This window comes from Rissa tridactyla, chromosome 22 (assembly GCF_028500815.1).
Source record: "Rissa tridactyla isolate bRisTri1 chromosome 22, bRisTri1.patW.cur.20221130, whole genome shotgun sequence".
In the NCBI taxonomy this organism is placed as follows: Eukaryota; Metazoa; Chordata; class Aves; order Charadriiformes; family Laridae; genus Rissa; species Rissa tridactyla.
Window position 1 is genome coordinate 1810972 of NC_071487.1, and position 25673 is coordinate 1836644.

The 25673-nt window shown below is 43.9% G+C and overlaps 2 protein-coding genes across 8 annotated transcripts; one reads left to right on the forward strand and one right to left on the reverse strand.

The window, feature by feature from the left end:
- Window positions 1-1029: 1029 nt before the first annotated feature.
- SUGP2 (SURP and G-patch domain containing 2) lies at window positions 1030-17588 on the reverse strand. Of its 5 annotated transcripts, none has more exons than XM_054182377.1 (10): window positions 17124-17587; window positions 14291-15973; window positions 13220-13337; window positions 12016-12524; window positions 11717-11828; window positions 9683-10203; window positions 8700-8764; window positions 7882-8018; window positions 5722-5842; window positions 1030-2656 (listed from the first exon to the last, which is right to left on the reverse strand). In XM_054182377.1, the coding sequence occupies exons 1-9, from the start codon at window positions 17236-17238 to the stop codon at window positions 5722-5724; spliced, it is 3381 nt and encodes a 1126-aa protein (XP_054038352.1). In that variant the 5' UTR covers window positions 17239-17587; the 3' UTR covers window positions 1030-2656. The 5 variants fall into 5 exon arrangements, 4 of the variants coding, with proteins under 4 accessions (XP_054038352.1, XP_054038351.1, XP_054038354.1 ...); XM_054182376.1 differs by having other exon boundaries at window positions 1030-5536; XM_054182379.1 differs by lacking the exon at window positions 5722-5842 and having other exon boundaries at window positions 17124-17588.
- Window positions 17589-17736: 148 nt separating this feature from the next.
- ARMC6 (armadillo repeat containing 6) lies at window positions 17737-24967 on the forward strand. Of its 3 annotated transcripts, none has more exons than XM_054182381.1 (8): window positions 17737-17855; window positions 18804-18956; window positions 19401-19483; window positions 20204-20774; window positions 21275-21420; window positions 22001-22132; window positions 22667-22804; window positions 23695-24967. In XM_054182381.1, exons 2-8 carry the CDS (start codon window positions 18836-18838, stop codon window positions 23905-23907), a joined length of 1404 nt encoding a protein of 467 aa, XP_054038356.1. In that variant the 5' UTR covers window positions 17737-17855; window positions 18804-18835; the 3' UTR covers window positions 23908-24967. The 3 variants fall into 3 exon arrangements, with proteins under 3 accessions (XP_054038356.1, XP_054038357.1, XP_054038355.1); XM_054182382.1 differs by lacking the exon at window positions 17737-17855 and adding an exon at window positions 18127-18267 and having other exon boundaries at window positions 22635-22804; window positions 23695-23735; XM_054182380.1 differs by lacking the exon at window positions 17737-17855 and adding an exon at window positions 18128-18267.
- The last annotated feature ends 706 nt before the right edge of the window (window positions 24968-25673 follow it).

The window sequence follows — 25673 nt, forward strand, 5'->3', positions numbered from 1 at the left end:
GCCGCGGCCACGTGACACCGCCCAGTCCGGCCACGTGACGCGGCCGCATGGCGCCGCCCGCCGGGGCACGCGGGTCCCGATGGCGGCGGAGCGGCGCGGCCACGGGCAATCCCCGCCTTCTGCCGGGGACCGGCGGGGAAGGAGGACGGCGAGCGGCGGGAGAGGTGTCCGGGGGTACCGAGCTCCCCCCAGTGCAGGGCTGGATGGGGAACTGTGGAAATTGGAGCAAAAACGTTCTCCTGGCTTCACGGTAAATCAGAGCAAAACCATTTTCCTGGGTTCACGGTAAAGCTCGGCCTGTCCGCCCCCGTTTCGGACGTTTGGCTTCTCCGTCTCACCCCGTGGGACCGGTGTATGTGGAAAAAGCAGCTTTTCTCCGTGTCAAACGACACCCTGGACACCCCACAGTGTTATCTTGGGGTTTGCCGGGAGGGAAAGGTGCGTAAATGACGTGTGCGTAGGGACTAGAACTGATCTGCAGCCTCTTAATGACCTGGATTTAATTACCAGGATCGAACAGTGAAATCAACCACGGACATTTTCGCGCTGGGTCCTCGCAGCAGAGGAGAACTTCTGCGAACGTTGTCCTACTGACGCCGGTGACTGACACCCAGCCACCGGTACGGCACCAAACACCGCCAGAACTTCGCTCTTTCCATGTTTGTGACCCCTTAACGATCCCTCATTTTACATTGTTTTTCAAAATTCTCACTTCCCATCCAACGGTAGGTCCAGTTTCTCAAACAGGTCGTGTAAGCTGCTCAAAGACAGAACTTCCGTTAACCCCACAAATCAAATAGTCTCTAATGAACTCCTGCCAAGGAGGCAGCTGTTTCAGAAATTAGATCTTACTGCTCTGTATTTGCTGCTTTACCGTTGCTTTATTACCTGGTGGCAGGGTAACAAAATATGACTTTCCCTTCCAAGCAAAGTCTTGCCTAGGAAATAATTTTCCAGGAAATTAGCACAACCTTGTAATGACATGAATTAGGCACAAAAAGCTGAAGAGAACACACCGTGTGCTTGCACTTTCTTAAACAGCAGTAACTTTATTGCCCACAGATAATGCAAACATTTTCCACACTTGCTGCAATTCAGCAAGTTACCTACTTAACAAGGTTCACAAAAACTATTTATTTCAGAAGTACCCTATTGTTCTTTGAGCATATTCTCATTTAAGGTGTTTATTATTGCTCAAATCTACAGTCTGGTTGTGATTGGCCACTCAGTCACGAGATATGCAGAATTAAAGATGATACAGGACTTTCAGGAATCCATTTTTAATTACAAAATATACCTGCCTGTAGAATAGAAAACAATCCAAAGTAACAGTATTTGAATTTCTGCGTCCAGACTTTCTTTGGGCACAATACACCAGGATTAACTTCAAAGCAGAATGGTATATCAATAGAAAAAAAATACAGTGATTTTGAGAGAGAACATCTCGGCACAGATTAAGTGTTCACACTAATGATGCTGTACTGTCTTCTAAAAAAAAAAAAAAACAACCCCCAAAATAAATAGGAAAAACGTCATTGGCGTTACACCAAAGAAAAGCTTTGAAGGCAAAAAAAGAGAAAACACCTCTATTAGTCCAACACAATTACTCCAGAGAGTGTGTTACCGACTGTAGTTCTCCTACTCTGTCAGGGCACCTCCCCCAAAACGGGGATCTCCTCATTTCTCTCACACGAGAGCAAGTGTCCTGTATCTTCCAGAACCAGGTCCTTATCTATCATAAATCTTTGAAAGAAAAGGAGGGAAAAGGTGTAGCCAGGGCTTGGACTTGCCTCTGTAAAGCTTTTCCTAGCTGGCAGGGCAAGAGCAAGGGAGAGGAGACCTGGCTGGGGCCTCTTGCAAATGAACCCTCTGGCTTTACCTCTCCAGAGAAGGCGGCTGCACAAGGGGTACATTTCAGGGCGGTGCAATTTTCCCCCTCACATCCTGTCTAAAAAAGGAATTTGAATTTGAAGGCAACAGTAAACCACGCGCATACGTAAAGAGAAAGTTTTGCTGTTTCCGAGTCAGTACACCAAGAAAATCAGAGAGACAACTAACTCCCGGGGTATGTGAATGAAGGGTAAGACTCCCGCATTCCAACTGGGGCACAACGGGTTTTGGTGTTCACGTGGAAAGTAACACTGTTGGGTACAGATTTAACGCACTAGGAGCCACACGAGGAAGTAATTAAGAAATGATTTAGTGGGTATTCTCAAGAGAGACATTTAGCAGCACAGAAACAGAGGGACCTTCCTCCCCTCGTACACTATAAAATCCTGCTTTACACTAATATAACACTGCATAATCTCAATTCCACTTGTTAGTGCCAAAATGATGCATATCTCTTACAAATGGCCAAATTCACAAGCAAAACATTTAAACCAGAAATTGTTTAGCTCTACATTTATTGCAGATATTAAAAGATTAACAATGCTAACATGTTTACTTACACTAAAAAGAAATGTCAGTTATCCAATAACATAAGCATCTAATTGTTACTAGCTTAGCACTACTGCCAATTTGCACGGAACAGAAACTAGCAAATTGCTCTACAAGATTAATGGCAAAAAAACCAACCAAAAGACAGTAGACACACCACTGAAGTTAGTTAAAATGTTCACTGAAGCTTGCAGTCTTCATGGAAGAGAGCCTGGAACTAAAATAACAGAAAAGAAGCTAGTAAACTTTAAACACGGCAACGTATCTGCATAACAAATGTTTCACATGTACAAGTATTTAAAATTGTCAAATCAGAGCTGCCTGCAAAAGCAGGTCAAAATAAAAGGAAATTCCTTTTGCAAAAGGAGCGTAAGGTCAAATCTTGGTAAAACAAGATAAAAAGTGGCAAACGGTAACCCACTTGAGAGCAACACTGGAATCTCAGCACCAGTACTGCTCTGCTGAGGTCTTGTCCAAAATTAAAGTTTGGCACAAGAAAGACAGACCGTACTACAGCCATCCAGGGGAGCAGATTAAGATTTTTCCCAATGTTCACCTTCATTCTCAAGACAGCATTATATTCTAAATTGAATCGCGCTCCGAAAGGATGGTACCATTTTCCAATCTGGATACCAGCAATCCTCCCAGACTGGGTAAGCGGGGGTTTAGGAAATGCACCCCAACAAACTCCGGTTCAACCAGAGCAGCGCGGATCTGCTGCTGATCCGGGTCTGAGACCGGATTTCAATCTAGTGTGAAACTCCACTTCGCCTTCTGCCTTTCTGCAAATAGCGTAACGTATAACCAAGAATCCTTCCAAAAATGTCAATGTGAAAGAGAGGTGAACTGGAAGTTTGAGGGGAAATAAAAATTGTGACCAGCAACGCCGGCGGCTTCATCAATGAAATGAAAAGAAAAGCCAAATCCTTTTGAGTGGGTCTGAAAAATAAATCAGAGGCCAACAATACTGGTTCCAGAGTGTCGTTCTAAAACAGACCGGCACCAAGAGATCTCCTTTTTGAAAGGGTCAAGTTTTACACCGTGTAACTGCTCATTAGGCACAGGAAAGAAAGAGGGGCAGTGAAGAACACACCCAAATAGGAACTTAACAGGTAAGCATACACTGCAAATACGGTAATTGATGATCTTTCAAGTAGCCTGGCGGGCCAAAACGGTTAAGGATTTTAAATATCTCACAAGTAAAGCCTATGAGAAGTGTCTGGGCTATCAATGTCCTTAATCAAGTCTGAGAACCAGATAAACTGATTTGTATTTATAGCCTTCAGGCATCAACTTCTTGTAATGGGAAGGTGAAGACAGGGGTGATGTTTGTGGAAAAACAGAACTACCAGTGTGTTTTTCTGTCCCTGCCATTGTGGTTTTATTTAGTGATTATGTGCTTCCAGGCAACTAAAACTGAGCGATCGGAAAATTACACTGCAACATGATTTTGTTTCTTATGGTTTTAAAGACCCATACAGAAAAGAAAAAAACCACTTGCATTCATAAACTCAAACTGGTTGTTACAAGCAAGGAAAAGTTTGTTGCTGCAGAATTAAAATAAAGACACTCCCTTTCAACCGGTAGGATTTTTAATGGAGAAAGAATATAATTTTGTTCGTTAAACAGCAGGCACAGGCAAGTTGATAACTGAGGAACACATTTTCTTACGTTATTTGTCAGTTAGGAACTGGAGATGCTGCCCCGTTACGGCGGGGTGCTATTAGTGGTGTAGCACAAGCTCTTTGCTCTCCAAGAAGCATGGTGCAGGATGAAAACATCAGCAAGACAGCGCTCACTCCGAGCAAGCAAAACATGCGTCAGCTTAAGATAAACTCTTTAAAGAGAACTTCAGTGAAGGAGGTTTCGGTGCTGTAACATTCAAGTGAAGACTTCTGACTAGTTTTGGAAAGGTAACGATGGAGAATGAGTACGCTAAAAAGTGCGATATTAAATTGTGTCACTTTCAGTAACCCAGTCACAGATCCCTTATTGATGTGCAAGTCGGAAAAAGATGAAGGATAAGACCTTGAACGTTTATTTGTGGTAACACTCCTACATCTTTCATGTCTTCGGAACTGCTTCACCAAGCAGTTAGGTTATGCTTTTTGTTGAAGCACAGCACCTTAATCCAGTCTTCTCTTTCAGTAAATTCTGGAATAGTCCCTTAAAAGTACAAGCTTTTTGTCTTATTTCTTGGGATTTTTTCAATAAAAGAACTTCCACAAAGCAAATATTTAACAGAAAGCAGAAATGACCCTCTAAACTGATGGTCTTATAAAACTGATGATCCACTTCCAGATGATTTCTGAATATCTGACTTCCAAGTACTTCTTCAGGATTTTCTGCAGACGCACGAATTGCACCTGCTCGTGACAAACTTCTTTGAGAAGGAAAGAAATTATTCAAGAATTTGTTGGAGAAGAGCTGCAAATTTGTGTAAAACCAAAAAGTACACTGAAAACATGTACTAGTTCATTACAATGAAAAACCTTAGCAGCCGAGGTTTTCAAGGAAGAGTTTAGTGTTCTCGGACTCAGATGAACTCGGTTATTCATCCTACACTTAAAGTCTAGAATCCTACACAAAATAAGCACGCAGGTAGACTCTTCTTAAAATTGGTGTATGGAGGAAACTGCTTTATGCAGACTCCAGAAGTAGATTAGCCCATCAATAAAATGGAGTAAAATAAAATCTGAACTGCCTTGCAAGAAGATCTGAATTTGAGAAGATTCTTGGCTTCAGAAAGGATCAGAGCCAAACCAGGCTAGTCATATTTTTCATGTTGCTTACTCCGTTTTTTGGTAAGCCATCTCATCACAAAACAGGCAAACTTGGCCAAAGAGAGAGGTAAACAGGCACTTCCGAGAACAAAATCAGTTGTTTCTTCCTCAGAAGATGACATCCAAGTTGTTAGCTTGCACAATTAAATACAAGACTAACTTTAATCTTGGAAAATGCTTTAATACATTAGTATTCAAGTCCACTACTATAGAACAAAGTGTTCTTCATACTGGCATACTCTGCCGAAGCTCTTTCACACAGCAGCCTTTGCATATCCGTGCACTTTCTAGCGAGCGAGTCTCTTATGTCAAACCTAGAAAGTAAGATTTGGGGTAATTCAGCAGTTCAAAGCAGTTCAACGTAGGTCTGGATTTTCACGAAATGCTAAGAAGCCAGATATACTCATGGAAACAGTAATATTTTCTTGGAAGACTTAAAAAACCCTGATATTTTAATGTTTGCAGGAATTCATAAACCAGACGTGTCCATTGCACATACCTATTTACTTGCTCTTTTCTGCCTGTACATTTGTATCATTCTTTGACGGAAAACATCAAATGCATCTTCTTTATTTTCTTCCCCTGCAACACCCAAGCCCTCCCCTGCAGAGGTAGCACCCCTAGGGAGTAAAATGAATAGTTAGAACACTCTGTTTCTGTTACATTTGACAACGTGCAGAAGAGATCTAAACAATAGCTTCCAACACAGACACAATACAAACGGAGAGTAATTCTGCTTCATCTGGGGGAGAAGGGGAGCGGAGGCTCGGTACCTGATATAGCTGCTCAACTAGAAAACAATTCCCGCCTCCCATTACACATGCAAATTCCCACCAGAAGAAAATGCTCCTATGATATTACGGGAGCAGAGAAGATAGTCATCTAACAGATCAAATTCTTACATGACCTCTCTTATTAACCACTTTATTCATGGTAGATAGGATCCTCTGTTGAAAAGATGGCAAAAATTGCCTTGTTTCTTGCATTTCAAAAGTGACACAAGTCAGACACTTTCAGGAATGAGTAGGAAACACCATGTAACTCCGGATAAAAGATGAAATTTTTACCAAGGGAATATAATGCTGTTTGATTAAAATTTCTAGCACCCAAAGCCAGCTGGAGTCTTGTAGGACACACAGCATAGACAAATATCTATAATGATCAAGATAAGCTCTACTCTAGAATTGGAGTGTCTCCAATTATTAATCCATCCTCCTCTTTTGCTCGGAGAATGAGATTAGACCCTGCACTTTATCAAAGCAACTAACAAGAGAAAGCAAAACGTTAAATTGCACTGGTTTCATCCTCACTGACATTGTCCCAAAGAATTACTTTGATGGGAAAGTAGAGAGAGGTGCACGCCATGAAAATAATCAATAATATGGAATTCTCTCTACATGACAGAAAAGGTCAGCCAGTTTTTGTAAGCGGTACAGAAAGCAGTTCTTCACTACTCTTTGCAGGTGTCTTTACCAGAGCGACATAGCAATGGACTCGAGCTGGAAAAACTGTATTTTCACATATTAAAATGCAGTTCTTAAAGATGGCCAGAAACTTTTTGAATGCGGTGGGATAACTGTCAGACCAGCTACAGTTAAATAGCTCCTGATCAGCTGTGCAGCAAAACTTGTGCCAGGAGATACAGAAACAAAGAAAAAACCTCATATATTTGGTCCCAACAAGTTTTGAGGTTAAGAATCAAGGTTCTAACACTGGTGAACACGAGAGCTACAGGCAAAGTAAGCTGCTTTCTCACTGTCTGTCTGCTGCTGCTGGAGGAAATACAGAAAATAAAGTGATGGCCACTGGACCACAGGGAGCACAAGGAAAAACAACATCAAACACCCAGAAGTATCCCACCGACTAAAATGACCGGTACTGTCCAAGGCATAAAGAGAAAACAGAAGTCCCTGGAGAAAGAAGACTGTTAAAACACAGACTACGTGTGTGAACTAGAAAGCTCGTCATAGGGGTCAAGAGAGAATTAAATAGTTTCTGCCTCCTTATTCAGTCAGGGAGTTGAAGGAGGTATTATCCATTCTCCGTCCTGGCAGCAGTGGGCACTGGATACAGCAACTTTAAAAGACAAAATGAAGATTCAAAAACAGAAGTGTATTTTAAAGGAAAAAGCACACTTACCTTCTGGCAGATGCACTTACCTCTTTCAGTAGGCAGTGGAATGAATCACATAATTAGAGTGAAAGTAAATTTGTTGCCTAAACCTAGGAGTACTGTGTATGACATTCCGAAAGTCTTTTTATGTATTATGTACCTGGTGTGGTAGCAAGGAGATCCCCCGGATAATACTATGCATTAAAAAAATAAATAAATACATCAAACAACAAAAAACACCTCCTGAAGAACAGGGGCAACCCCTGTATCTTTAGGAAGTGTCCGCACACCGCAGCATTCACGCTGCAGCCTTCAGTGATGGCAAACTGGATGGCGAGAAACCGCCACCTTCCAGACCAGACTTTGCCCAGCCTGGCAAGAAAAACGCGTGAAGTCTTGACGCTCAACTTCGCTGAGGCCAGAGGCCAAGAAGGAAACAAAACACTGAACTGGCCACATCCAAGTGGGGAAAATAAATCTAGTTACTATTAGAATCCCAGCCTTTTCCAGAGCTGTCAAATTTCTGTAGTGTGTTCCCATTACATACACTTTTACAGGCTCTCTGATTCCTTTTCCTCGTGTACCAAGGCCGTGTCCTTCCTGCCAGCCCATCTTCTGCAGCATCTGGAAACCCACATTCCTGTTTGTCAGCTTCTTGTGTGAAAATTCTAAATCTTTTGGTTTCTGTGGAGAAGAGAAAAAACAGAAAAACAAAGCGTTTTTTTGTTATACAGGGAGTTATGTATTAAAAAAATCATTCAAAAACCCCCCTAGAAACTAAGTGTGTTTGAATTTCTCGATATACAGAAATATCTTCTGAGCAGCACTTCTCTAGTTACACAGAAAAAGTCTATCAAAGAGTAAATATATGCCTCGCCAGTTTAAAAAAAATTTAAAAATTTGCTTCAGGTTGTCAAATTGTTTAATTACATTATTAAAATAGCACAGAATACACCTTCATATTTTAAAAGGTATTTCTGTTGTTTAGTGACAATATTGAATGATCTGATGGCTGAATTCCTATTACAAATACAGAAGCAGTCAAATAACATCTCACCAATTTTGAAAAACTACAACATATTATCCTGACAGCAATGCACTGATTTCTTTATTTTTTAAAAAACAGAAGACAAGATTAACACACAGCTGTTCAATAGTGCTATAATCATTAAATGTTTAATTTTGACACAGGTAGTTAAAAGACAACAGGAGCCATGGCTCTCCTCAGGTTTAGTCCAGTATTTTTCAGGATCAGACTTTTCAGATTTTAATTCAATTTTGTGACAACACCACATTTTCAGAGGCTGTCTCTTGTAAAGACAGTTGATTCTCAGAATGCAATAGCAAACCAGAAGAATTCTTTACCTTCTTCTTCTTTGTAACTGGGCAGCCACGAGGCCTGTCATAAGCAATTCGGACAGGTTCATGCACTGCAAGTCAAATCAAAGACAAAATTCAGCTGTAAAGAAAAACAATTTTAATACAGAACTCCAAAAGTACATCTCAAGTGGGACTCTAACTCAATGCCTTGGCCTAAAATCAGAACCAACACAAAAGATCAGAATAAAAAAAAAAAAAAAAAAAGAAACGGTAAAACATTTTTTACCTTCCACTGCAAAAGAGGTAATTAAAATATGCGTGTATTTAGTTTTGGACACATCATGCCAGCAATACACTGATGAACTATATACTATAAGGACTTTAGATCTTTCATTTCCCTGAGCTTTTGTAATACTCGGATAGAAAATTCAGACTGGACTTAAATGAGGTTATTGTATATAATTTTCCTACCACAAATGACAACCTTCACCAATAAAAATCATTATGCAAAGAAAATACATTTGTTAAAGTAGTTGCAGAACACACATAATCAGTTTTAAGCTACTTATCTCTCAGTTCTTAGAATACCATGACTCACCCCCGCTGTGGCCATATTGACAAAATTTGACAGGCCAATCCAAAGTCTAAATGTATTTAGTCAAACACTCAAAATATGTGCAGTGCTATACTTCAGTCTGTTAAATCTTCCATACGCTGATAAAATAAACCCTGCAAAAACTACTATGGTAAGTTTTTAAGCAGCAGAGAGAGGTTAACATTCGCATATACTTAGAGAATATTTGAGGAACGATGTTTGATGCAAACTTTGCTATTCCACTATAATACAAAACCTGTTGCATAATTTATTCAGATTCCGCTTTGTCAGTTGAATGAACCTTTAAAGTGAACATTGTATTCATTTTTGTTTTAAAGAAATGTAATTCTTTTAGACAATAACAGTAACAAAGTACATAAAGATCTGGAATTCTGTACTGATACCTACAAAATATCTCTTAAGTAACACTCACCTTTTGGTTCTTCTATGAGGCAAATCCTTTTAGATGCCGGGATCATACCAACTTTCAGAGACTTGCTGCTGATTCGTTTGCGAGGAAATAGGGTACCAGGAGCAGGAGCTGATGCCTGTGTCGACAGATTTGGTATAGCACCGTCAGATGATGTGGCTAGCTGCATTTCACCTGTTGAAATTTCCTCTCCTGTTTTGGAAATCATCTCTTCAGCTAGGTTTTCCACACTTCTACCTGCTGAGATGTCATCCTCTTCTCCCTCCTCTGCTTGCTCCATTTCCATCTCTTCCAAAGGCTGGGAGATATCCTCCTCAAACTCAGCTTCCTCCTCATTATCTTCTTCCTCTTCTTCTTCTTCATCTTCCTCCTCTTCTGAAATATCCAAATTTCTCTCTTCAGGTTTAGCACCTTCCCCAGCATCAGTCGCTTCTGACACAGCACTGAAGTTAATCGATGGACATAACTCATAGACTTTCATTCGGTAAAACTTGAAAGCAGAACTGTTTCGATCCTGTAGAAACCTGAGTGAAAAATACAGTGAAAATAATATCAGAAAGGTATTTTCTTCAGTAGCATGAAGCAAGACATTAGAAATAGATCTCTTATTGATTTCTGAATGCTCATTCCTGGCGTGTTTTTGTAGGATTCTCCAATATACCAAGAACAGCAACCATTCTCCTCAATTCTTACAGACTGATTTTTATCAGCACTCTCAAACTGTATCGTAAAGAATTCAGTACAATTATCTTCATTATATAGAAGGAGAAACTAAGACAAGATGCTAGTTCTGGATGACCCAGAAGGCAAACAGCAGACCCCAGAAGAGAATGCAGGTTTTCCAAATTTCTGTCCCGCGGTCTGTGTGGGAATAGGTGCAGTGATTCTGAGATGGGAAAGATAAGGCGGCTCCATTTTTGTTGGCAGAGTAAAAGAAGAAAAACCTCTGCTAATTTACACTAGAGCACTTAGGCCATTGTAATCAAAGCCTCACTTAAAAAAATAACAAGACTGAAAATACTTTGGCAGAACACTGTGTCAAGATGCAAGGTGATTACTTAGGATGTAAAAGAAAAAAATACATCTATCAGTGCATGTACACATTTGGGAGAAGTGTTCTTTCTTCGGCATTTCGGAATTCCTGGCGGGTTGTTTTTTTTTTTTTAATGTACTTTGTTACTGACTGTTATTGGCTAAAAGAATTACATTTCTTTAATACAAAAATAGAGATGGTTTTAGCATATTGTATCTCAGGGTCTACTGGGGCTGCAGTAAATTACCCATCAGTCAAATGTCATTGCTAATTGCGTCATCTCCCTGTAGTGCTCTGTATGTCGTGGATCTGAAGAAGTTCAGAACGACAGCAGCTGGAGATCGACTCACAGGACAGTATCAGGGTCTCAGTCAGGATCCTAACAGGCTGTCCAACCTCGATCAGCTGTTTTTATTGCGTTTGGTTTAGTTTGTTTTACTGGGGTGTGATGGCAGGTTGGGACCTCTCCTTTCCTGGGCAAAGTTCAATCACAGCCAGATGCCTTACGGGGACAAACTTTTTAGCAGGGCCTGTTGCAATAGGACAAGGGGTAATGGCTTTAAATTAAAAAATGGTAGATTTAGACTAGATGTAGGAAGACTTTTTTTTACAATGAGGGCAGTGAGACACTGGCCCAGGGTGCCCAGAGAAGTGGGAGATGCCCCATCCCTGGAAACATTCAAAGTCAGGTTGGATGAGGCTCTGAGCAACCTGGTCTGGTTGAAGATGTCCCTGCCGAGGGCAGGGGCTTGGATTAGATGACCTTCTAAGATCCCTTCCCACCCAAACCATTCTGTGATTCTGTGATTCTATATTCACCATTAATGGAGTTGCTGAGCAGGACAACAGGGAGTATTACTCAAAATCCTCCGTTCCTAAACGCATTGAAGAAAAGCATACATCTCAACAAACAATCGAAGGAAATATCTCCTTAGTAATTGTTTAGATGCATTTTGATTTTTCTTATTGGCCCATTTACACAGAAAAATGTGTAGGTTACTCACCAAAGGTCTGGGTTATCCGCACTGTTGTCTATGCTGAACTGCTCAATTTCTGGTCCTACCTGAGCAACAAATTTGGCAAGCTTCTCAGCAGTTTCCATGGTCTTAGCATCCACTGCAAGAAACAGAACGCTCGTTATCTATAGCTTCATACAAAATCTGCATCACTGGAAGGTCAATACAGTTCGGAATTATCCACTTCAGCAAAATAAATTAATTTTAGAATTTCCAGCAGAACATTCTCTGAAATTCTTTTCTCATATAATTTACAATTTAAAATGTAATCCTGAATCTTCGCTTACCATCAGGAAACTGAGAGGCCAATGGTGGGAAAAGTTCAGTTGGTGCTAATAAATCCTCAGAGTCTGCCCTTTCTTCTGCAGGCAGAGAGACCTCTGAACTGGTGGCACCTTGTGAGGACGAGGTGGTATCGAGGGAAGAATTCTTCTCAGGCGGGCTGGTTTCTGACACAGAAGGCTTTGACTGGACTGAACCCTGAAGCTGTTTGTCTTGGTGCTTCAGCACTGTACCGGCTGAAAGCACAGTCTGTGTCCCGATGGTTGCTCTCCTCACCCTCCTTCCTCGAATACCGTGTTGGGCAATAATTCCAAGCCTTTTTCTTTTAAATAGTCTTCTCTTAATACTTGCGACTTTCCTGGCATACAACATGGCCCTGACTGATTCTGTTGCAGATTCTTCTAGTGTTCTGCCCTCGCCACCCACTTCCTTTCCAGCTGATGTCCGCCTTTGCATCTCTGATAACTTCAGTCTGTAATACTTGTATTCTAGACTGTCTTCATCAGTCAAGAACCTAAATAAAATCACATAAATAAAATGAAAGCCTAAAATGAAAGCACAAATAATCTCAAATTCTCAGATCAGAAACTCAGTAGCAAGTGATCCGTTTTTCTAAGGGTATACACAAGTTGCTACATTAACATTAGCCTGCATAGCCTTTTCTCAGAAAGAGAGCCAACCCCGCTTCTAAAGCGGTAAGTAAAGTATGCCAAGCGCATAAATGATGGAGGGTTTTGACATAAATCATTTGGCTAGTAATTAATCAGCTATGCTGCAATTCACACATGAAGAGATACTGTCACAGTAAAAGATCACTTGGAAGTGTCTCAGCTTTCCTTTCCCAACATTCACAGAACACTAGATCCGTAAGTCCGTTACCTTACTGGATGTTTATATTAACTACATTTTCTTGCTAATTTCATCTTGTAAATGTAAATTGCTTTTAACATCTTGTATTTGGATTGACATACAGTCATTATTGACAGATCAAAAGGAATGTGAGGTACTAGACAAAACAGAAGCAACAGGACAATTTCCAGGGATATCAGGAAGTATAATTAGCTTAGGAAACATGTTCAAAAAGTCCGATTAAATATACAGTAGACTTTGATCTTACACCCATTGAATGGAATACTGAATTTAATTAAATATATTCCAAATATCTTCATCAGAGAGTAGTGTTATAACATACTGTTCAAACACACCTACCAATATTCAGGACAGTTCTTCTGAGCATTTCTCTCTTTGGCAGACAAGGTTCCCGAAACAATGCTATTCACTAGCTGTTCAATTGTCTCTACAACTTTTCGATCAGCTCGCTGTGGGGCTGTAGGAAGAAATAAAATGTAGTCTTTGTATTATTCTCATCAACACAGTATCCATATGTCAGTTTTCTACTCTTTGACACACTGACATCTGCAATTTTTCAACCTATTAATACAAAAAAGGCTGCACTTAATGCTAGAATAAATTAAGGAAACCTCAGAAACTTTCTGCCTGTTTTCTCAACTTAGATTCTAGAACAGCTTATTATGAGAAGCACTGTGTTTTAAGAAATTTATCCTTTTCCATCCTGGGCAAGTTAAGCCATCCTTTAAAAGGCAATCACTTATTGCACCGAAAGGATTTTGTGCAAAACAAGTATGTTTGAACACTACTCTGAAGGCATGCGTTCCAAATTATTAGCCATTCAGTGTCAGTGCTGCAAGACCTCCCTGTGGGGGGGTATCTGAAGTTCAATTAGGAAAAAACTGATGAGTATAGTAACGAGTAAAAATGCTTTAGAGAGGATTAACTAGATGGCATAATACAGTAGAAGAAACAGCATTCCTATAGATAGTAGTGTATAAATAACTTCAAAGAAAAATACGCCTGCATCTGATAAAAGCGGTAATGGTAACATCTCTGACTTTGCTTATATGCAAATACTTACTCTGTGACGTAGCCAGTTACAGCTCTGGTCCTGGCCTCCCTACCTCGAAGTTGTGAAGCTGGAGGGTAGGGCAGCTGAAGCAGCCAAGGCACAAGGTGAAAATCCTAGATTTAAAGTATAAGCACGTGCAGGAGAGGGGAGGAAGGAAACATGCTTTCATCCACAAAGCTGAAAGCCATTGCTACAACAGATAGTATTCACTACCTGCCTCAGCACTGCTAGGGATTTACATGGAATTCCCAGAATTAGGAATTCCTGACCTAATGAAACCATAAAAATTAAGATAAACTGCTAGAGACCAATAAAGAAATTCTATACTGCAAAGTATCTTACAACAGTTCACTCACTTTTAGCTTTTGTGTCAGGAGAGGGTTTATTAAGCTGTACTGTGGACTCTGGTTCAGTTTTCTTCATCTGAATTGGATACCCGCTCTTCTCCAACCAAGCCTTCAAGTTTTCGATGTACTCTCTTCCAAACAATGTTGAATCATCAAAGTTTGGGAATAGTGTTGGTGCTGGAGCCATTTCCTGGAGCCCTACAGCTTCAAGTATTTTCTCTTGCCTAAAAACAGATGCTAGCGCAAAAGTCTGACCCAGCAGGGCTAAGGACTTACGACAAAGAGAAACAGTTGTCTCAAAAGCACTTGCCATTTCTCTTGGATTACCAAAACCGCTTGTCTTAATGCTTAATTCGTAAGCATTGCAGGCCATAAGCAGCGGCGTAACACCTTTTAGGAGGCGGTCTTGTAGCCTCATTATGTATTTATCAAAAGGTTTTATTATTTCAAAGAAGCAGTTCTTTGTTTTCACAGCACCCTTGTCCAATAGCATATTTAAAAATTCATTGTCCACTTTGGGAGTTTTCAGAGCAGCGTGTTGTAAACTCTTGATAGTAAAGAAACAATAATCTCTGTGTTCTGGCTTTAATGAGCATTTAAATGAAGCAAGCATTTTTGCACAGGTTTCTGTCTCCAGCTCAAAGAGAGCTCCAAAAAGGCGGGAAAATTCTGCATCATTTTTTATTGCATGAAACCCAGCCCATTTTATAATTTCTATTCCAAACGTTGAAAAAATGTCTGATTTGTCCACAAGGTCAAAATTGAGATTTCTGAATACATGCGCAGGCTTTGGGAGCCTAAGAATAGGTCTCTGGGTTGTTACAGCTGGCCTCTGATTAGGTCGTGGAGGCAACTTTTGATTAGGGCGCTGGACGGTCACCGGCCTCTGGTTAGGTCGTTCAGCAGTTTCTGGCATTTGATCAGGTTGCATAGCTGGCTTCTGATCAGGGCCCAGTGGCAGTTTTTTAGTGTTCCATTTCTTTAGGGGCGTTTTGATATCTCCTTTGAATACCTTAGTCTTCACAGCGCCCCTTGCAATACGCTTTCCTCGCAGAATTCTTCCCCTGCCAACATTGCCCCTCCGTATTGGGGGTCGGAACTCACTGTCTGATTGAATTCCAAAGTCTACATCATACTCCTGATTTTCCATGTTGCCATATTCATCTTCCATGAGTCCCGGTGATCTAAAATCACCTAAAATATCTGAAGAACTAAAGTCCGTTTCATGTGGAGTGGTGGATTCCCAAGAGTCAGGAGGGCCATAGTCCTGGTCGTGAGAAACCAGGCCCCCATACTCCCGGTCATGAGAAGCCGGCCGTCCATATTCCCGGTCATGGGAAGCTGGACGCCCGTATTCCCGATCCCGAGACGCTGGGCGCCCGTACTCCCGGTTGTGCGAAGCTGGACGCCCATACTCCCGATCGTGTGAAGCGGGACGCCCATACTCCCGGTCATGAGATGCCGGGCGGCCAAATTCCCGGTCACGAGATGCTGGGCGGCCGTACTGTTCGTGGTAATAGTTATCTTTCCTTATGAGAGGACTAGCAGATCTGTAAGAAGGGCCTGGATAGTCATCTCTAGGGTCTTCACTCCAGTCATCGTGTGGATGGTGCTGGGCGTTGTCATGAGTATATCGTCCATCATCATGAAAACTGTCTTCATATCTTGGTCTTGGGACTGGCCTTGAATGGGCTGTAATGAGAAAAACAAAAATATACCAATGGACTGCAAGTAGTATTAAGAAAAAAAAATTAATGAACGCATTTAGACACTTACAAGAGTCAACATATCAAAACTTCTGAAGAACAGTACACATATCTAACTTCAGGATTTTCCCATTTGCTTTCTTACGTACGTAGAATAATTCATAATAAGCAAAAAGCAACAAATGATTAGCGATGCCTAAACACACACGACAAAACAATTTATTAAAACTTCTACTCTCAATAAAGCTGAAATACAAATCTGCTATAAACCCCATTTTCTACTTGCTCACAACTTTCTCAGTCTAGGAAGATGCTAATGCTGTGCTCATAACGCTTCTACTCGCATTTCTCAGATGCAAAAATAGCAAAAGCATGCACTTTCTGTTTCCACACTGAATGTCAAAATCCCACAGCTGAAGAGATCATATTTTCTACAAACTCAATACACAATTATCTAAGCTAACAAATACTAGAATTTCCTGCAAAGCATCCAAGAATCCCTATTCCTCAATTCTAGTAGTTAAATTCGGAAAGTAAAGAATACTTGAACAAATGAAGTATTTAAAATAAATGATTTCTTTGGAGCTTATAAAACTTTAAGAAAACAGAAGAGATCTCATTTTAAAACTCTCAATTTCCTATGAATGTAATCCAAGTTATTTTTCTAGACATTTTAAATATTAAATTTAGAAGACGAAAGAAACTGCAGATCATGTTTTGTATACATTCACTAGATTATTGTCCTGCTTTTTGCTTTTTCTCCAAAAATAATATGAAATATAAAGACCCAAAGGCTTCAAATGCACCCCTACATTTAACTTATCAGACATCAACAGAATTCCATCCCACAGCGATGCCTCTGGAGACCTCCCTGAAATTGGACCCACTCTCTGATGCAGCCTGAACAGAATTCCTTTGTTTGAAATTCGTTTTTTTTCCCTGGAATTTGCATTCCACATTGAAATAGTGTCAGTCATACCAAGCTGTTAGGCTCTTAAATAAAAATGGATGTGGAAAAACACCAGCACAAGCCCATGTTTTAGGCAAACGTACGTAAACGGAAGGGAAGAAATCGAAGATAGCTGTTACAGAAGAGCTGCTGTGATCCACGGCACGTCACGCCCGGGTTTCATTACCTTTAAAATGATGGATTGTGTCCTCTATGGCATTACTCCGGTCCATGCGATACCTTTTAACTTTGTCCTGCACTACAGCATCAAACGTCTCCCGTGTGATCCGCCGAGAGGCCATTTTTATCCTGTAGCGAAACAGCACAATGCCGTCCCTGCCCGGGGCACGGCCGCTGCCCAGCCGCTACCGGCGCCGGTACCGCCTTCCCGCTGCGCGGGACCCCCCGCCAGGCTCCCCCCGGGCGGATTCCCGTCAGGGGAATTCTCCGCGGGGGTGCGGGCGGCTCCTTCCCCCGCTTCCCCGCGCGGGGCGGCCCAAGCTGAGGTAAAACGCGGCGTGAGGGGGAAACCGCAGCCGCCGGCGCTCCCCACCCCTCACCGGGCGACCCCCCGGCGGCCCGCGGTCCGCTGCCCCGCGCTGCCACACGCGCGGGCACCGGGAGGAGGCGGAGGAGGGGCCGGCCCGCCCCGCGGCCCGCCCCGCCGGGAGCCAGCCCTGCCCTCACCGAGGCGGCGCCCCCCGCCCCGGTCCCGCAGCCTCCCCGCCACACGGGAACCTCCCAGCAGCCCCCGCGGGACGCCGCTGGCCCCGCCCCTCCCTTCCCGCGCCTGCGCACTGCTGGCCCTGCCGCGACGCGGGCGCGGCCTCCTCATCCCCCTCATCCCTGATTTCGGGGCCGGCGCTGCCGTGGCGCGGGTCGGTACTAACGGCGAGGGCGCGGTCCCGGTCCCGGGTCGGTAAGGAAAAGGGGAGCGGGCGGGAGCAGCCCGCAGCCTCCCGGGGCACCCGCTGCCCTGCGGGGCCGCCTCGGCGCGTTCCCGCACTACGCATGCGCAGAAGGCGCCCGACCGCGTGTGTGTGGCGCGGCGGCACGTTACAGACGGGGTGCATGCGCAGTGCGAGGTAGCGGTTTATTCCGGGCGAGGCGCATGCGCAGTGCGTAACCCCGGGATCTTTTTCGCTCTCGCATTTTCTACCCGTGAGGGGGACTGGCGCGACTTTTGGCACCGGCACATGCGCACTGGGAGGGCGGGGGCCGGCGCATGCTGTGTACGGCGGCTGAGCGGGGCCGCTCCTCTCCGCCCGCTGTTCTTTGTCAGGCGGGAGGAGCCCGTCAGGGAGCGGCGCCGCGTGCGGCGGGGGACGGAGGTGGGTCGTGAGGAGAAGCGAGGCCTGTTATGCGCTCGGGAGCTCCCCCAGTACCCGCACCCGCTTCCTGGGCCCTCTCCGGGGCAGGGGCTGGGACCGCCTGGCCGGCCGGGCCTGCTGAGGGGGATGCCGGGGTGAACCGGGCCCTGCGGCGGGAGCGGGGACACAGGCGGGCCGAGGGGGCCCGGACTGTGGTAGCCCCCGAGCCTGTGGGGTCTCGGGGCCGTGGGTGTCCGGGCAGGCCTCCCGCCGTGCCCCTCCGGCAGGCGAGGTGCGGCGGGAGCCCTGTCACGGTAACACACCCACCGGCTTCCCGATCCACATCCTCGGCCTCTCAAAGTCCTCCTTATTTCTTTTAATCGGTGTGTTTCTGCCCGTTAAAAAAAACATAATAAAAAAAAATCATCCCTTTGGCCATATATATTAGTTTTCGAGTTCTGTGCTTTTGTTTTGGAAAAGAGCAAGTCACTTGCTTTGTTTCTGATTAACATGAGAAGGTTTTGCAGCAAAATGAATTCTGGACTATCTTAATGCAGGACGAGGAGACAGTGTACCCCATTCGAGTAAAATGGGATCGAAACAGATAGCGCAGGAAACGTTTGATGATGCAGTGCAAGAGAACATCACAGAATTTGAAATGGATCCGGAAGAGGCTGTGAGAGAAGCTGTGCAGCAGTTTGAGTCCCAAGGTATTGTAAATTCATCTGCTTTTGCAGTTCAGATTGTTACAGGCTGAGGTTTTACATATCTTAAAGTTTAAGAGAACCTGTGTGCAAAGATTGATCATCCAGTATTGGAAAGAAGCCTTTGTGAAGTGGAACATAGACGCTATTAATGCTACCCTAGTTTCATGGAGTAATTATGACTGAAAAACTGCTTTGACTGAAACTGCAGGGTGCAATTTGGTCAATGAAATTAAACTTTCTGTTTTTCTTTTTTTCCCCAGTTGACATTTAGCTAGAATTGATGTCCTGTTCCAGGATGTATTTGACCATTATAGTTAGGATTTCGGCATCTTTGTGCACTGATCCACGCTTTACAATAAGTTCATCTTTGTTCACTGTGGTTAACTTGACAAATTTTACCCAACCTTCTGTAACTAATATTAATCTTGGTTTTATTTTTCCTTTTAGGTGTTGACCTAAGCAATATTGTGAAAGCTGTGCGGCAGCCTGCCTCTGAAAATGGTCAAAAGCAAAAGCATAAAATTTTGCTGGTAGGAGCACAAATTTATCTTGTTTTCTAGGGATCAGGGTTATGTAATAGTTTAAGCAATAGACTAAGAATAATGAGACAATCTTTCTACTTCTGCCTCTGTCCCATTTCTTTGTGAGCTCTTCAACAAGCAGTTAATCCCATCTATTCTGCAAAATAGGAATAATATTAAAGTCCAAAGAGCTGGTTTGCACTTTTCAGTGGAAGTGTCTGTGTAAGTGCAAAATGCAGTATTTCCTGCCTAGGAAATGCAGATTCTGCCTTTCGTAACTTAGAAGCAGATTCTGCCCTTGTCAGATAAAGTCAAACCACAGAAGAACTTTAATGAAAGAAATACAAGTAACCGAGGTGGTAGCTGTTAGCTGCCCTTCTGAGGGTAGATGAAAAGATCGAATACAGTCCCTCACCACCAAGAATATAAAAATACTCATGCACACCACTGACGCCTGTGAAATGTGCTTTTTGGACCCAGTTCGCCTACTACTGGTCAGACTGGTATATAGTGATGGCAGAAGTACGGGGAAGCCCCCATTCCTCCAAGGGTTCTGTGCATGAAGACAAAATGCTGCTCTTTAAGACAGCCATTTCTTAGATATGTCAAACTAATAACAGTCTTCTTTTAAACTTAAAATTATAAATAAACAGATTTGACTGACTCTAAAGAACTCCTCTTGTTCCTTCACAGTTCAGATCGAGAATTAATTCTTGTTCTCTTCTTTAGACTTTGGATTCCCTTGGAAAAGCCGTAGCTGACTCTGATCTTGCTGAGATGGCCGAGCAGCTAGTGGTCTTCACTGATCAGTGCAAAGAACAGCTGGCTTTCCGCTACCTGGCTGGGCAGAATGGCGCTTATTCTGTGGTATTCTCTGCCTGTCAGTTGGCTTCAGGAGACAGGAATTTAATGCTGAAAGCCTTTTATACTCTGTCTGCCGTCTTGGATGGGCAGCCAGACCTGCTTGACTCTGCTGGCCAGGATCTACTGCTACAAACTCTGAAAGAGTACAGGGAGGATGCGGAAATGACGCTGGCTGGGATCCGATGCATTCGGCATGCCTGTCTGAAACACGAGCAGAATCGTCAGGACTTTGTGAAAGGTGGGGTTCTGCCACTTCTGACTGGAACTATTGTCCAGCATGGAGACAGCGCCGATGTCGTCCGAACGGCCTCCTCGGCGCTCAGGATCATGACGTTTGATGATGACATCCGCGTGCCCTTTGGTCATGCTCATGATCATGCTAAAATGATTGTGTTGGAAAATGATGGGTTAAGGGTCCTCATTGAAGCTGCAAAAGGTAACATTAACCCCTGCCTGTTGACCCTAATTTTGAATGACCTATGCTTTCTTATCTCAAAACCGTGCTTAGTCGTAACCTGAAGCTCCCCAGAGATGAGTCAGAAATTTGCCAATAAAATGCCATTTAATTCTTTTGATGAAATGTGCCCTGAGAGAGACAAATAGTAAAACTGCTCCAGAGGCTATCAGCAGCACCAAGGCGACAGCTATTAAACCTCTTTGTCAGTCTATCTAGGAAGTATTTTACAGCCCAGTGCCTGGTTACAGGCACATTATCCCTGCTGAGGTGCTGCATTCTTGTCAAGAAAAGAGAATTCCGTCTTAGTCTAGTGACAACAGGATATCATCTGTGCTGATGTGTTTTAATAATATAAAGTGAAATCCACTGTTTCCTGTTTCGTTTTTTTTTTTTTTTTTAATGGAGCAAAGTAAACCACCTTGGTGCTGCAGCACCCCTCCTTGCTCATAGTTACTCCATTCGTCATCTCTCCTCTGCAGCATTCACAGATAACTCCAGTGTTCTCAGTGAACTGTGTGCCACCCTTTCTCGCCTCTCTGTCAGGAATGAATTCTGTCAAGAAATTGTGGACCTTGGCGGCTTAAATTTTATGGTGGCTCTCCTGGCTGATTGCATCGACCATCCGGTGAGGATTAGAAAGTATATTTGGGAGTGGAGGCAGTGCAGTAGGGTGTGCTTTTTATTTTAAAGTCCTGGCTGTGAATGGGCCTTAGACTGTGCATTATTTTAGATGCAGTTAGGGTTGAAATCCAACCATTGAATCCCTATTTATGGCCTTTTATACAGAACTAGGTTACAGGTGCTCTGTCAGAAAGAACGCCGTAATTCTGAGTCCCTTCTTCATGGTGACTTCCTCTGTCCTCCACGAGCAGAACTCTGCTTGCTCCCAGAAAAGCTGAGCTTCTGGTTTTCCACTCTTCTAGCTAGAAGAGATTCAAGAGGATTTAGAAGCTCGAATCACAGAGGGTTGATGTTTGATTCTTAAAGCTTCTTCGAAAACCTCTGCCAAACTAACAAGGTTCCTTATTATGCTGTGTAGCCAGAAAGTGTGTCTGAGATGTGAGTGACTGAGAACAGTGTTGCTCTTTGTAGCTGGGAATGACAACTATTTGAAAGGAGTTGCTGGGGGATGTTCTGGTTGGCTTTCAAAAGTCTGTAAAACTGTCTCTGCAGCTTTCTGAACTGTTTTTTCTGGATGAACGCAGGACGTGGTGAAGCAGGTGTTGAGCGCCATCCGAGCAGTTGCGGGTAATGACGATGTGAAAGATGCCATCGTTAATGCTGGGGGAACAGACCTCATTGTGCTCGCTATAAGCCATCACCTTTCCAACCCTCAGGTATGCACTTAATTGGTTGAGGAAGTCCCACCAGGGCTGGGAACGGAGATCGGGTTTGGGCCGGATAACATAGCAGCGTCATCGTATCTTGTGTAGGGGGAACAACCCGCAGCGTTGCTGTGACTTGTGATAAACAGCTTGTGCTGAGAGCAGATACATTCTAAGTACAGTTGTTAAACACTTGCAACTGAGCAATGTGTTAAACCTTTAACACGCAGTTGTCGTAGAGCAGTTAAGTGCACGCTTTGGCAAATATTTGTGTAAATGTAAAGGTATGGCCACTTTTACTGTATTAGGGTTTTTTCTTATTCTTGTATGTATACATCCTGTATATATTCTGATGGATACTGGATATAGTGTTTTACACCTCTGGGGTGTAAAACTTGGTTTATGTGCTAGAGAAGCAGGATGTTTGAGTGGAGGAAACTTAAATTTTAAAAATTGCCAAAAGAGGAAACAAAATCCAAACGCTGTTTTTTTTTTTTCCTTAAAACACTTTCAGCCAGTGGGTGTCTCTTCCCCTTTGTCCTGCAGATCTGTGAGCAAGGTTGTGCCGCCTTGTGCATGTTGGCTTTGCGCAAACCTGAGAACTGTAATGTCATCATGGAAGGCGGAGGGGCGTTGGCAGCTCTGCAGGCTATGAAAGCGCACCCACGAGAAGTGGCTGTACAGGTATTTGCCTCAGAGCACTTGATTATTTATTCAGGATCGGTGTTGGCTGTGTTCGCTGCTTCGTTGGGATCTTGTCATTTACTTGACGAATACCAAAAGGTTCTGAGTGTGTTGGGAATGCGGCATCTAAATGCAGGGCTCCCTACATCTGTCGCCCTGATGTGATCAGAGCAAAATTTAGTTTGGGTTTCAAACCCACCTGAATTCAGGTGGGTAACAGATGTAACATCCACACCTGTGGAATGCCATGCTTCTCTTCCAGGCATTACTTCTCCTCCTCCTCCTCCTTGAAAGAGCGGGATGAGGATAGGCTCTTTTGGACCCAGCCTGTGCTAGGATGTTTTCTGTCCTGTAGGAGGCGTTGCCATCTATTCTCCAGAGTCGAACAAAACGCCTACATGGCAAAAAGTTAGCCTCTGGTTTCTTGTGCAAGTCTCAGTGGTTCTGTGTCCGCTTTTGTGCTCTCCAGAGTACTAAAATACCATAGAAAATATTTTCTGAAAGAGTAGTTTAAGCTAAGTCCCGGGGAAGATGCCTGGAACAACATACAGGGCGTGTGAAAGTGGGTCTGCTGCAACCGGAGAATTCTCTTAGCATTATTTAAAGAAGTACTTGGTATTGCCTGGCTGGTGTTTGAGATTTGCTGGTGTTCTGACAGAAGCAGGAGATTTTGTTCTATAAACTTCAATGTAAAATAGCAGCTGTACTTTTGTCCATAGATTTTTATTCTTCCAGGAAGTAGTTTGTTGCTGTCTACAGCATTCTACATTTGGTTGCCCAGAAAAGATTCCTTTGTTGGAGCCACCTCTGCTTTGTGTGTTCCAGCCTCCTACATGGATGGTATTTCCCTACAAAAGACGCTAATATCTCTCGTTTATCTCTCTCCTCAGAAACAGGCTTGCATGCTGATCCGCAACCTGGTCTCCCGGAGCCGGGACTTTTCTCAGCCCATCTTAGAGATGGGAGCTGAGAACCTGATAACAGAAGCTCGCGCAGCACACAGGGACTGCGATGATGTGGCCAAAGCTGCACTGAGGGATCTCGGCTGCAAAGTGGAGCTCCGAGAGCTGTGGACAGGTCAGAAGGGAAGCCTGGCTCAGTGAATCATCGCTCCGCTGAGCTTCAAGACATCTATAGACATGAAGTCTAAGGGGGGAAATGAAGCAGCATGGATTAATTTGCAGTTACATTGACCTGGACTGTCTGAAGCAAACGCCTGGCTTGTAAGGCTGCAGTGAACTTTTTGTTGGGAGCTACAGCTGAAATGGCTTTATGCATTCACAGGCTGCAGATCAAGGCTGTGTAGTAATCATTCCCCGCATCATCTAATGCCTGAAGATGAGCTGCTCGCCCCTCTTGTTATGTGTGTAATTTGTGTACAGAACGGGGCCGCTCCACGTGCTCTGTTCTGTGCAGTAAGGGCAAAAGTGGATCTTTTCTGGTAGGAGTTTGGTACATACTGTGGCAACTGGTTCTGATTTGTTCCTCTGCTCCCTGTTGATGGAGGCTTGCAGCCTGATCTGGTAATGGGGTGGAGGAGGAGGAGGAATCCCATCATTTGTGAATGTGTTCTGTCCTGTTGTACTGTTCTACTAACTGTTATTTTACTGCTGACCATATTCCATGTTGCTTCTTTGGATTTTCAGCCAATGTAACATTTTAAACAAAAGCCAAGTAAGGATTTTGGATAGCACGGGCCAAAGCAACATGCTTTGATGTTGCCATTTGCATGTAGGAGGAAAGTTTATCTTCTCTTTCAGTGAGCTGAGCAAGTTGGGGACTGGTAGTGAGTTTCAAAGCAGGAATAAAGCGGTACCAGGCAGTAGGGAGCCAGCACTGGGGAGCCCAGGCTTTGCTTATCTCTTGGCAAGATAAGAATCCAAGAGTGCTGTAATTGCAATGAAGAGGCCATGTGACTCGTGGACTGAAGACAACTACAGACTTGGGGGCAAAAAAGGGGAAGTGAAACATCCAGAAAGGCTCTGAAGTTTCAACTAAAGGCTTCTGCATGCCCCGATTCCTTGCTGGGCTGTGCTGGTCCCAGCCCTGCTCTGGTGCTGATCCTTCCTCCCGCGCTGCTCCTGATCTTGTATTTGAGTCGATGTTCTCTAATGTGACGTTCTCTGTAGAAATGTTGACCCTATAAAACATAAAAATGTGCAAGGGTGGTTGGCTCTTTATGGAGCCTTTTTGAGGCAGGAAAAGCAAAGCAGTGGAGTTTGTAAGTAAAGCCTGCTCTGGCCTTGCGCTGTCTGCCAGCAGATAGCAAAGGTTGTTGTGCTCTTCAGAGGCTTCAGCCCCCGCACCCGCAAGGGTGTTTGTAGGAGGAGAGGCTGCTGTGGTCTCCTCTTCCCGTCGTGGGAAAAGCTCCGACCTCCTGGCTGCGATCCTCCTTTGGGGCAGAGCGGGCAAGAAGAGCTGATGAAGAGACCCCGAGGTCCCTGTGGGTGCCCAGCGTTAGAGACCGAGCCCCCTTGCCCTGGGGAGCACGTCTGGTGGCAGCCTGGTATTCCCAGGCTGAGGTGGGTGAGAAGCAGCGCCAAAGCTGTGAGAGAATCAAACATGGGATTCCCAAGTGGGAAAGCTGGGATTTATTTCCTTTCTGCTTTAAACAGGTGTTGGTGTAAGGCTGAGCTGTCGCTGTGGTCTCTGGGGTTTAACCCCTGCCTGGGGCGTGGGGAAGGGACAGAGCCGCTCTGGGAGGCAGCCGCAGGCCGGGCACGGCACAGAGCCGTGTGGGACGGGTCGGGTATATATTAATATGGGGAAAATACAACGTACGACCTCGCTGTCCAGCTGCCCGGGCGCTGCGCGGAATCTGCGCGCCCCCAGCGCCGGGCGCATTCCGCCGGCTCCGCCCCGACCCGTG

Bases quoted from the DNA above. Each gene is read 5' to 3' on its own strand.
- SUGP2 (XM_054182377.1), bottom strand. From the start codon at position 17,238: ATGGCCTCTCGGCGGATCACACGGGAGACGTTTGATGCTGTAGTGCAG. The intron at 10,204-11,716 runs GTGAGTAACCTA...TTTTTCACTCAG, and splicing joins GCGGATAACCCAGACCTTTG to GTTTCTACAGGATCGAAACA. The intron at 8,765-9,682 runs GTGAGTGTTACT...TTTGACTTGCAG, and splicing joins CCTCATAGAAGAACCAAAAG to TGCATGAACCTGTCCGAATT.
- ARMC6 (XM_054182380.1), top strand. From the start codon at position 18,162: ATGCTGTGTACGGCGGCTGAGCGGGGCCGCTCCTCTCCGCCCGCTGTT. The intron at 18,957-19,400 runs GTATTGTAAATT...TTTTCCTTTTAG, and splicing joins GCAGCAGTTTGAGTCCCAAG to GTGTTGACCTAAGCAATATT. The intron at 21,421-22,000 runs GTGAGGATTAGA...GGATGAACGCAG, and splicing joins CTGATTGCATCGACCATCCG to GACGTGGTGAAGCAGGTGTT.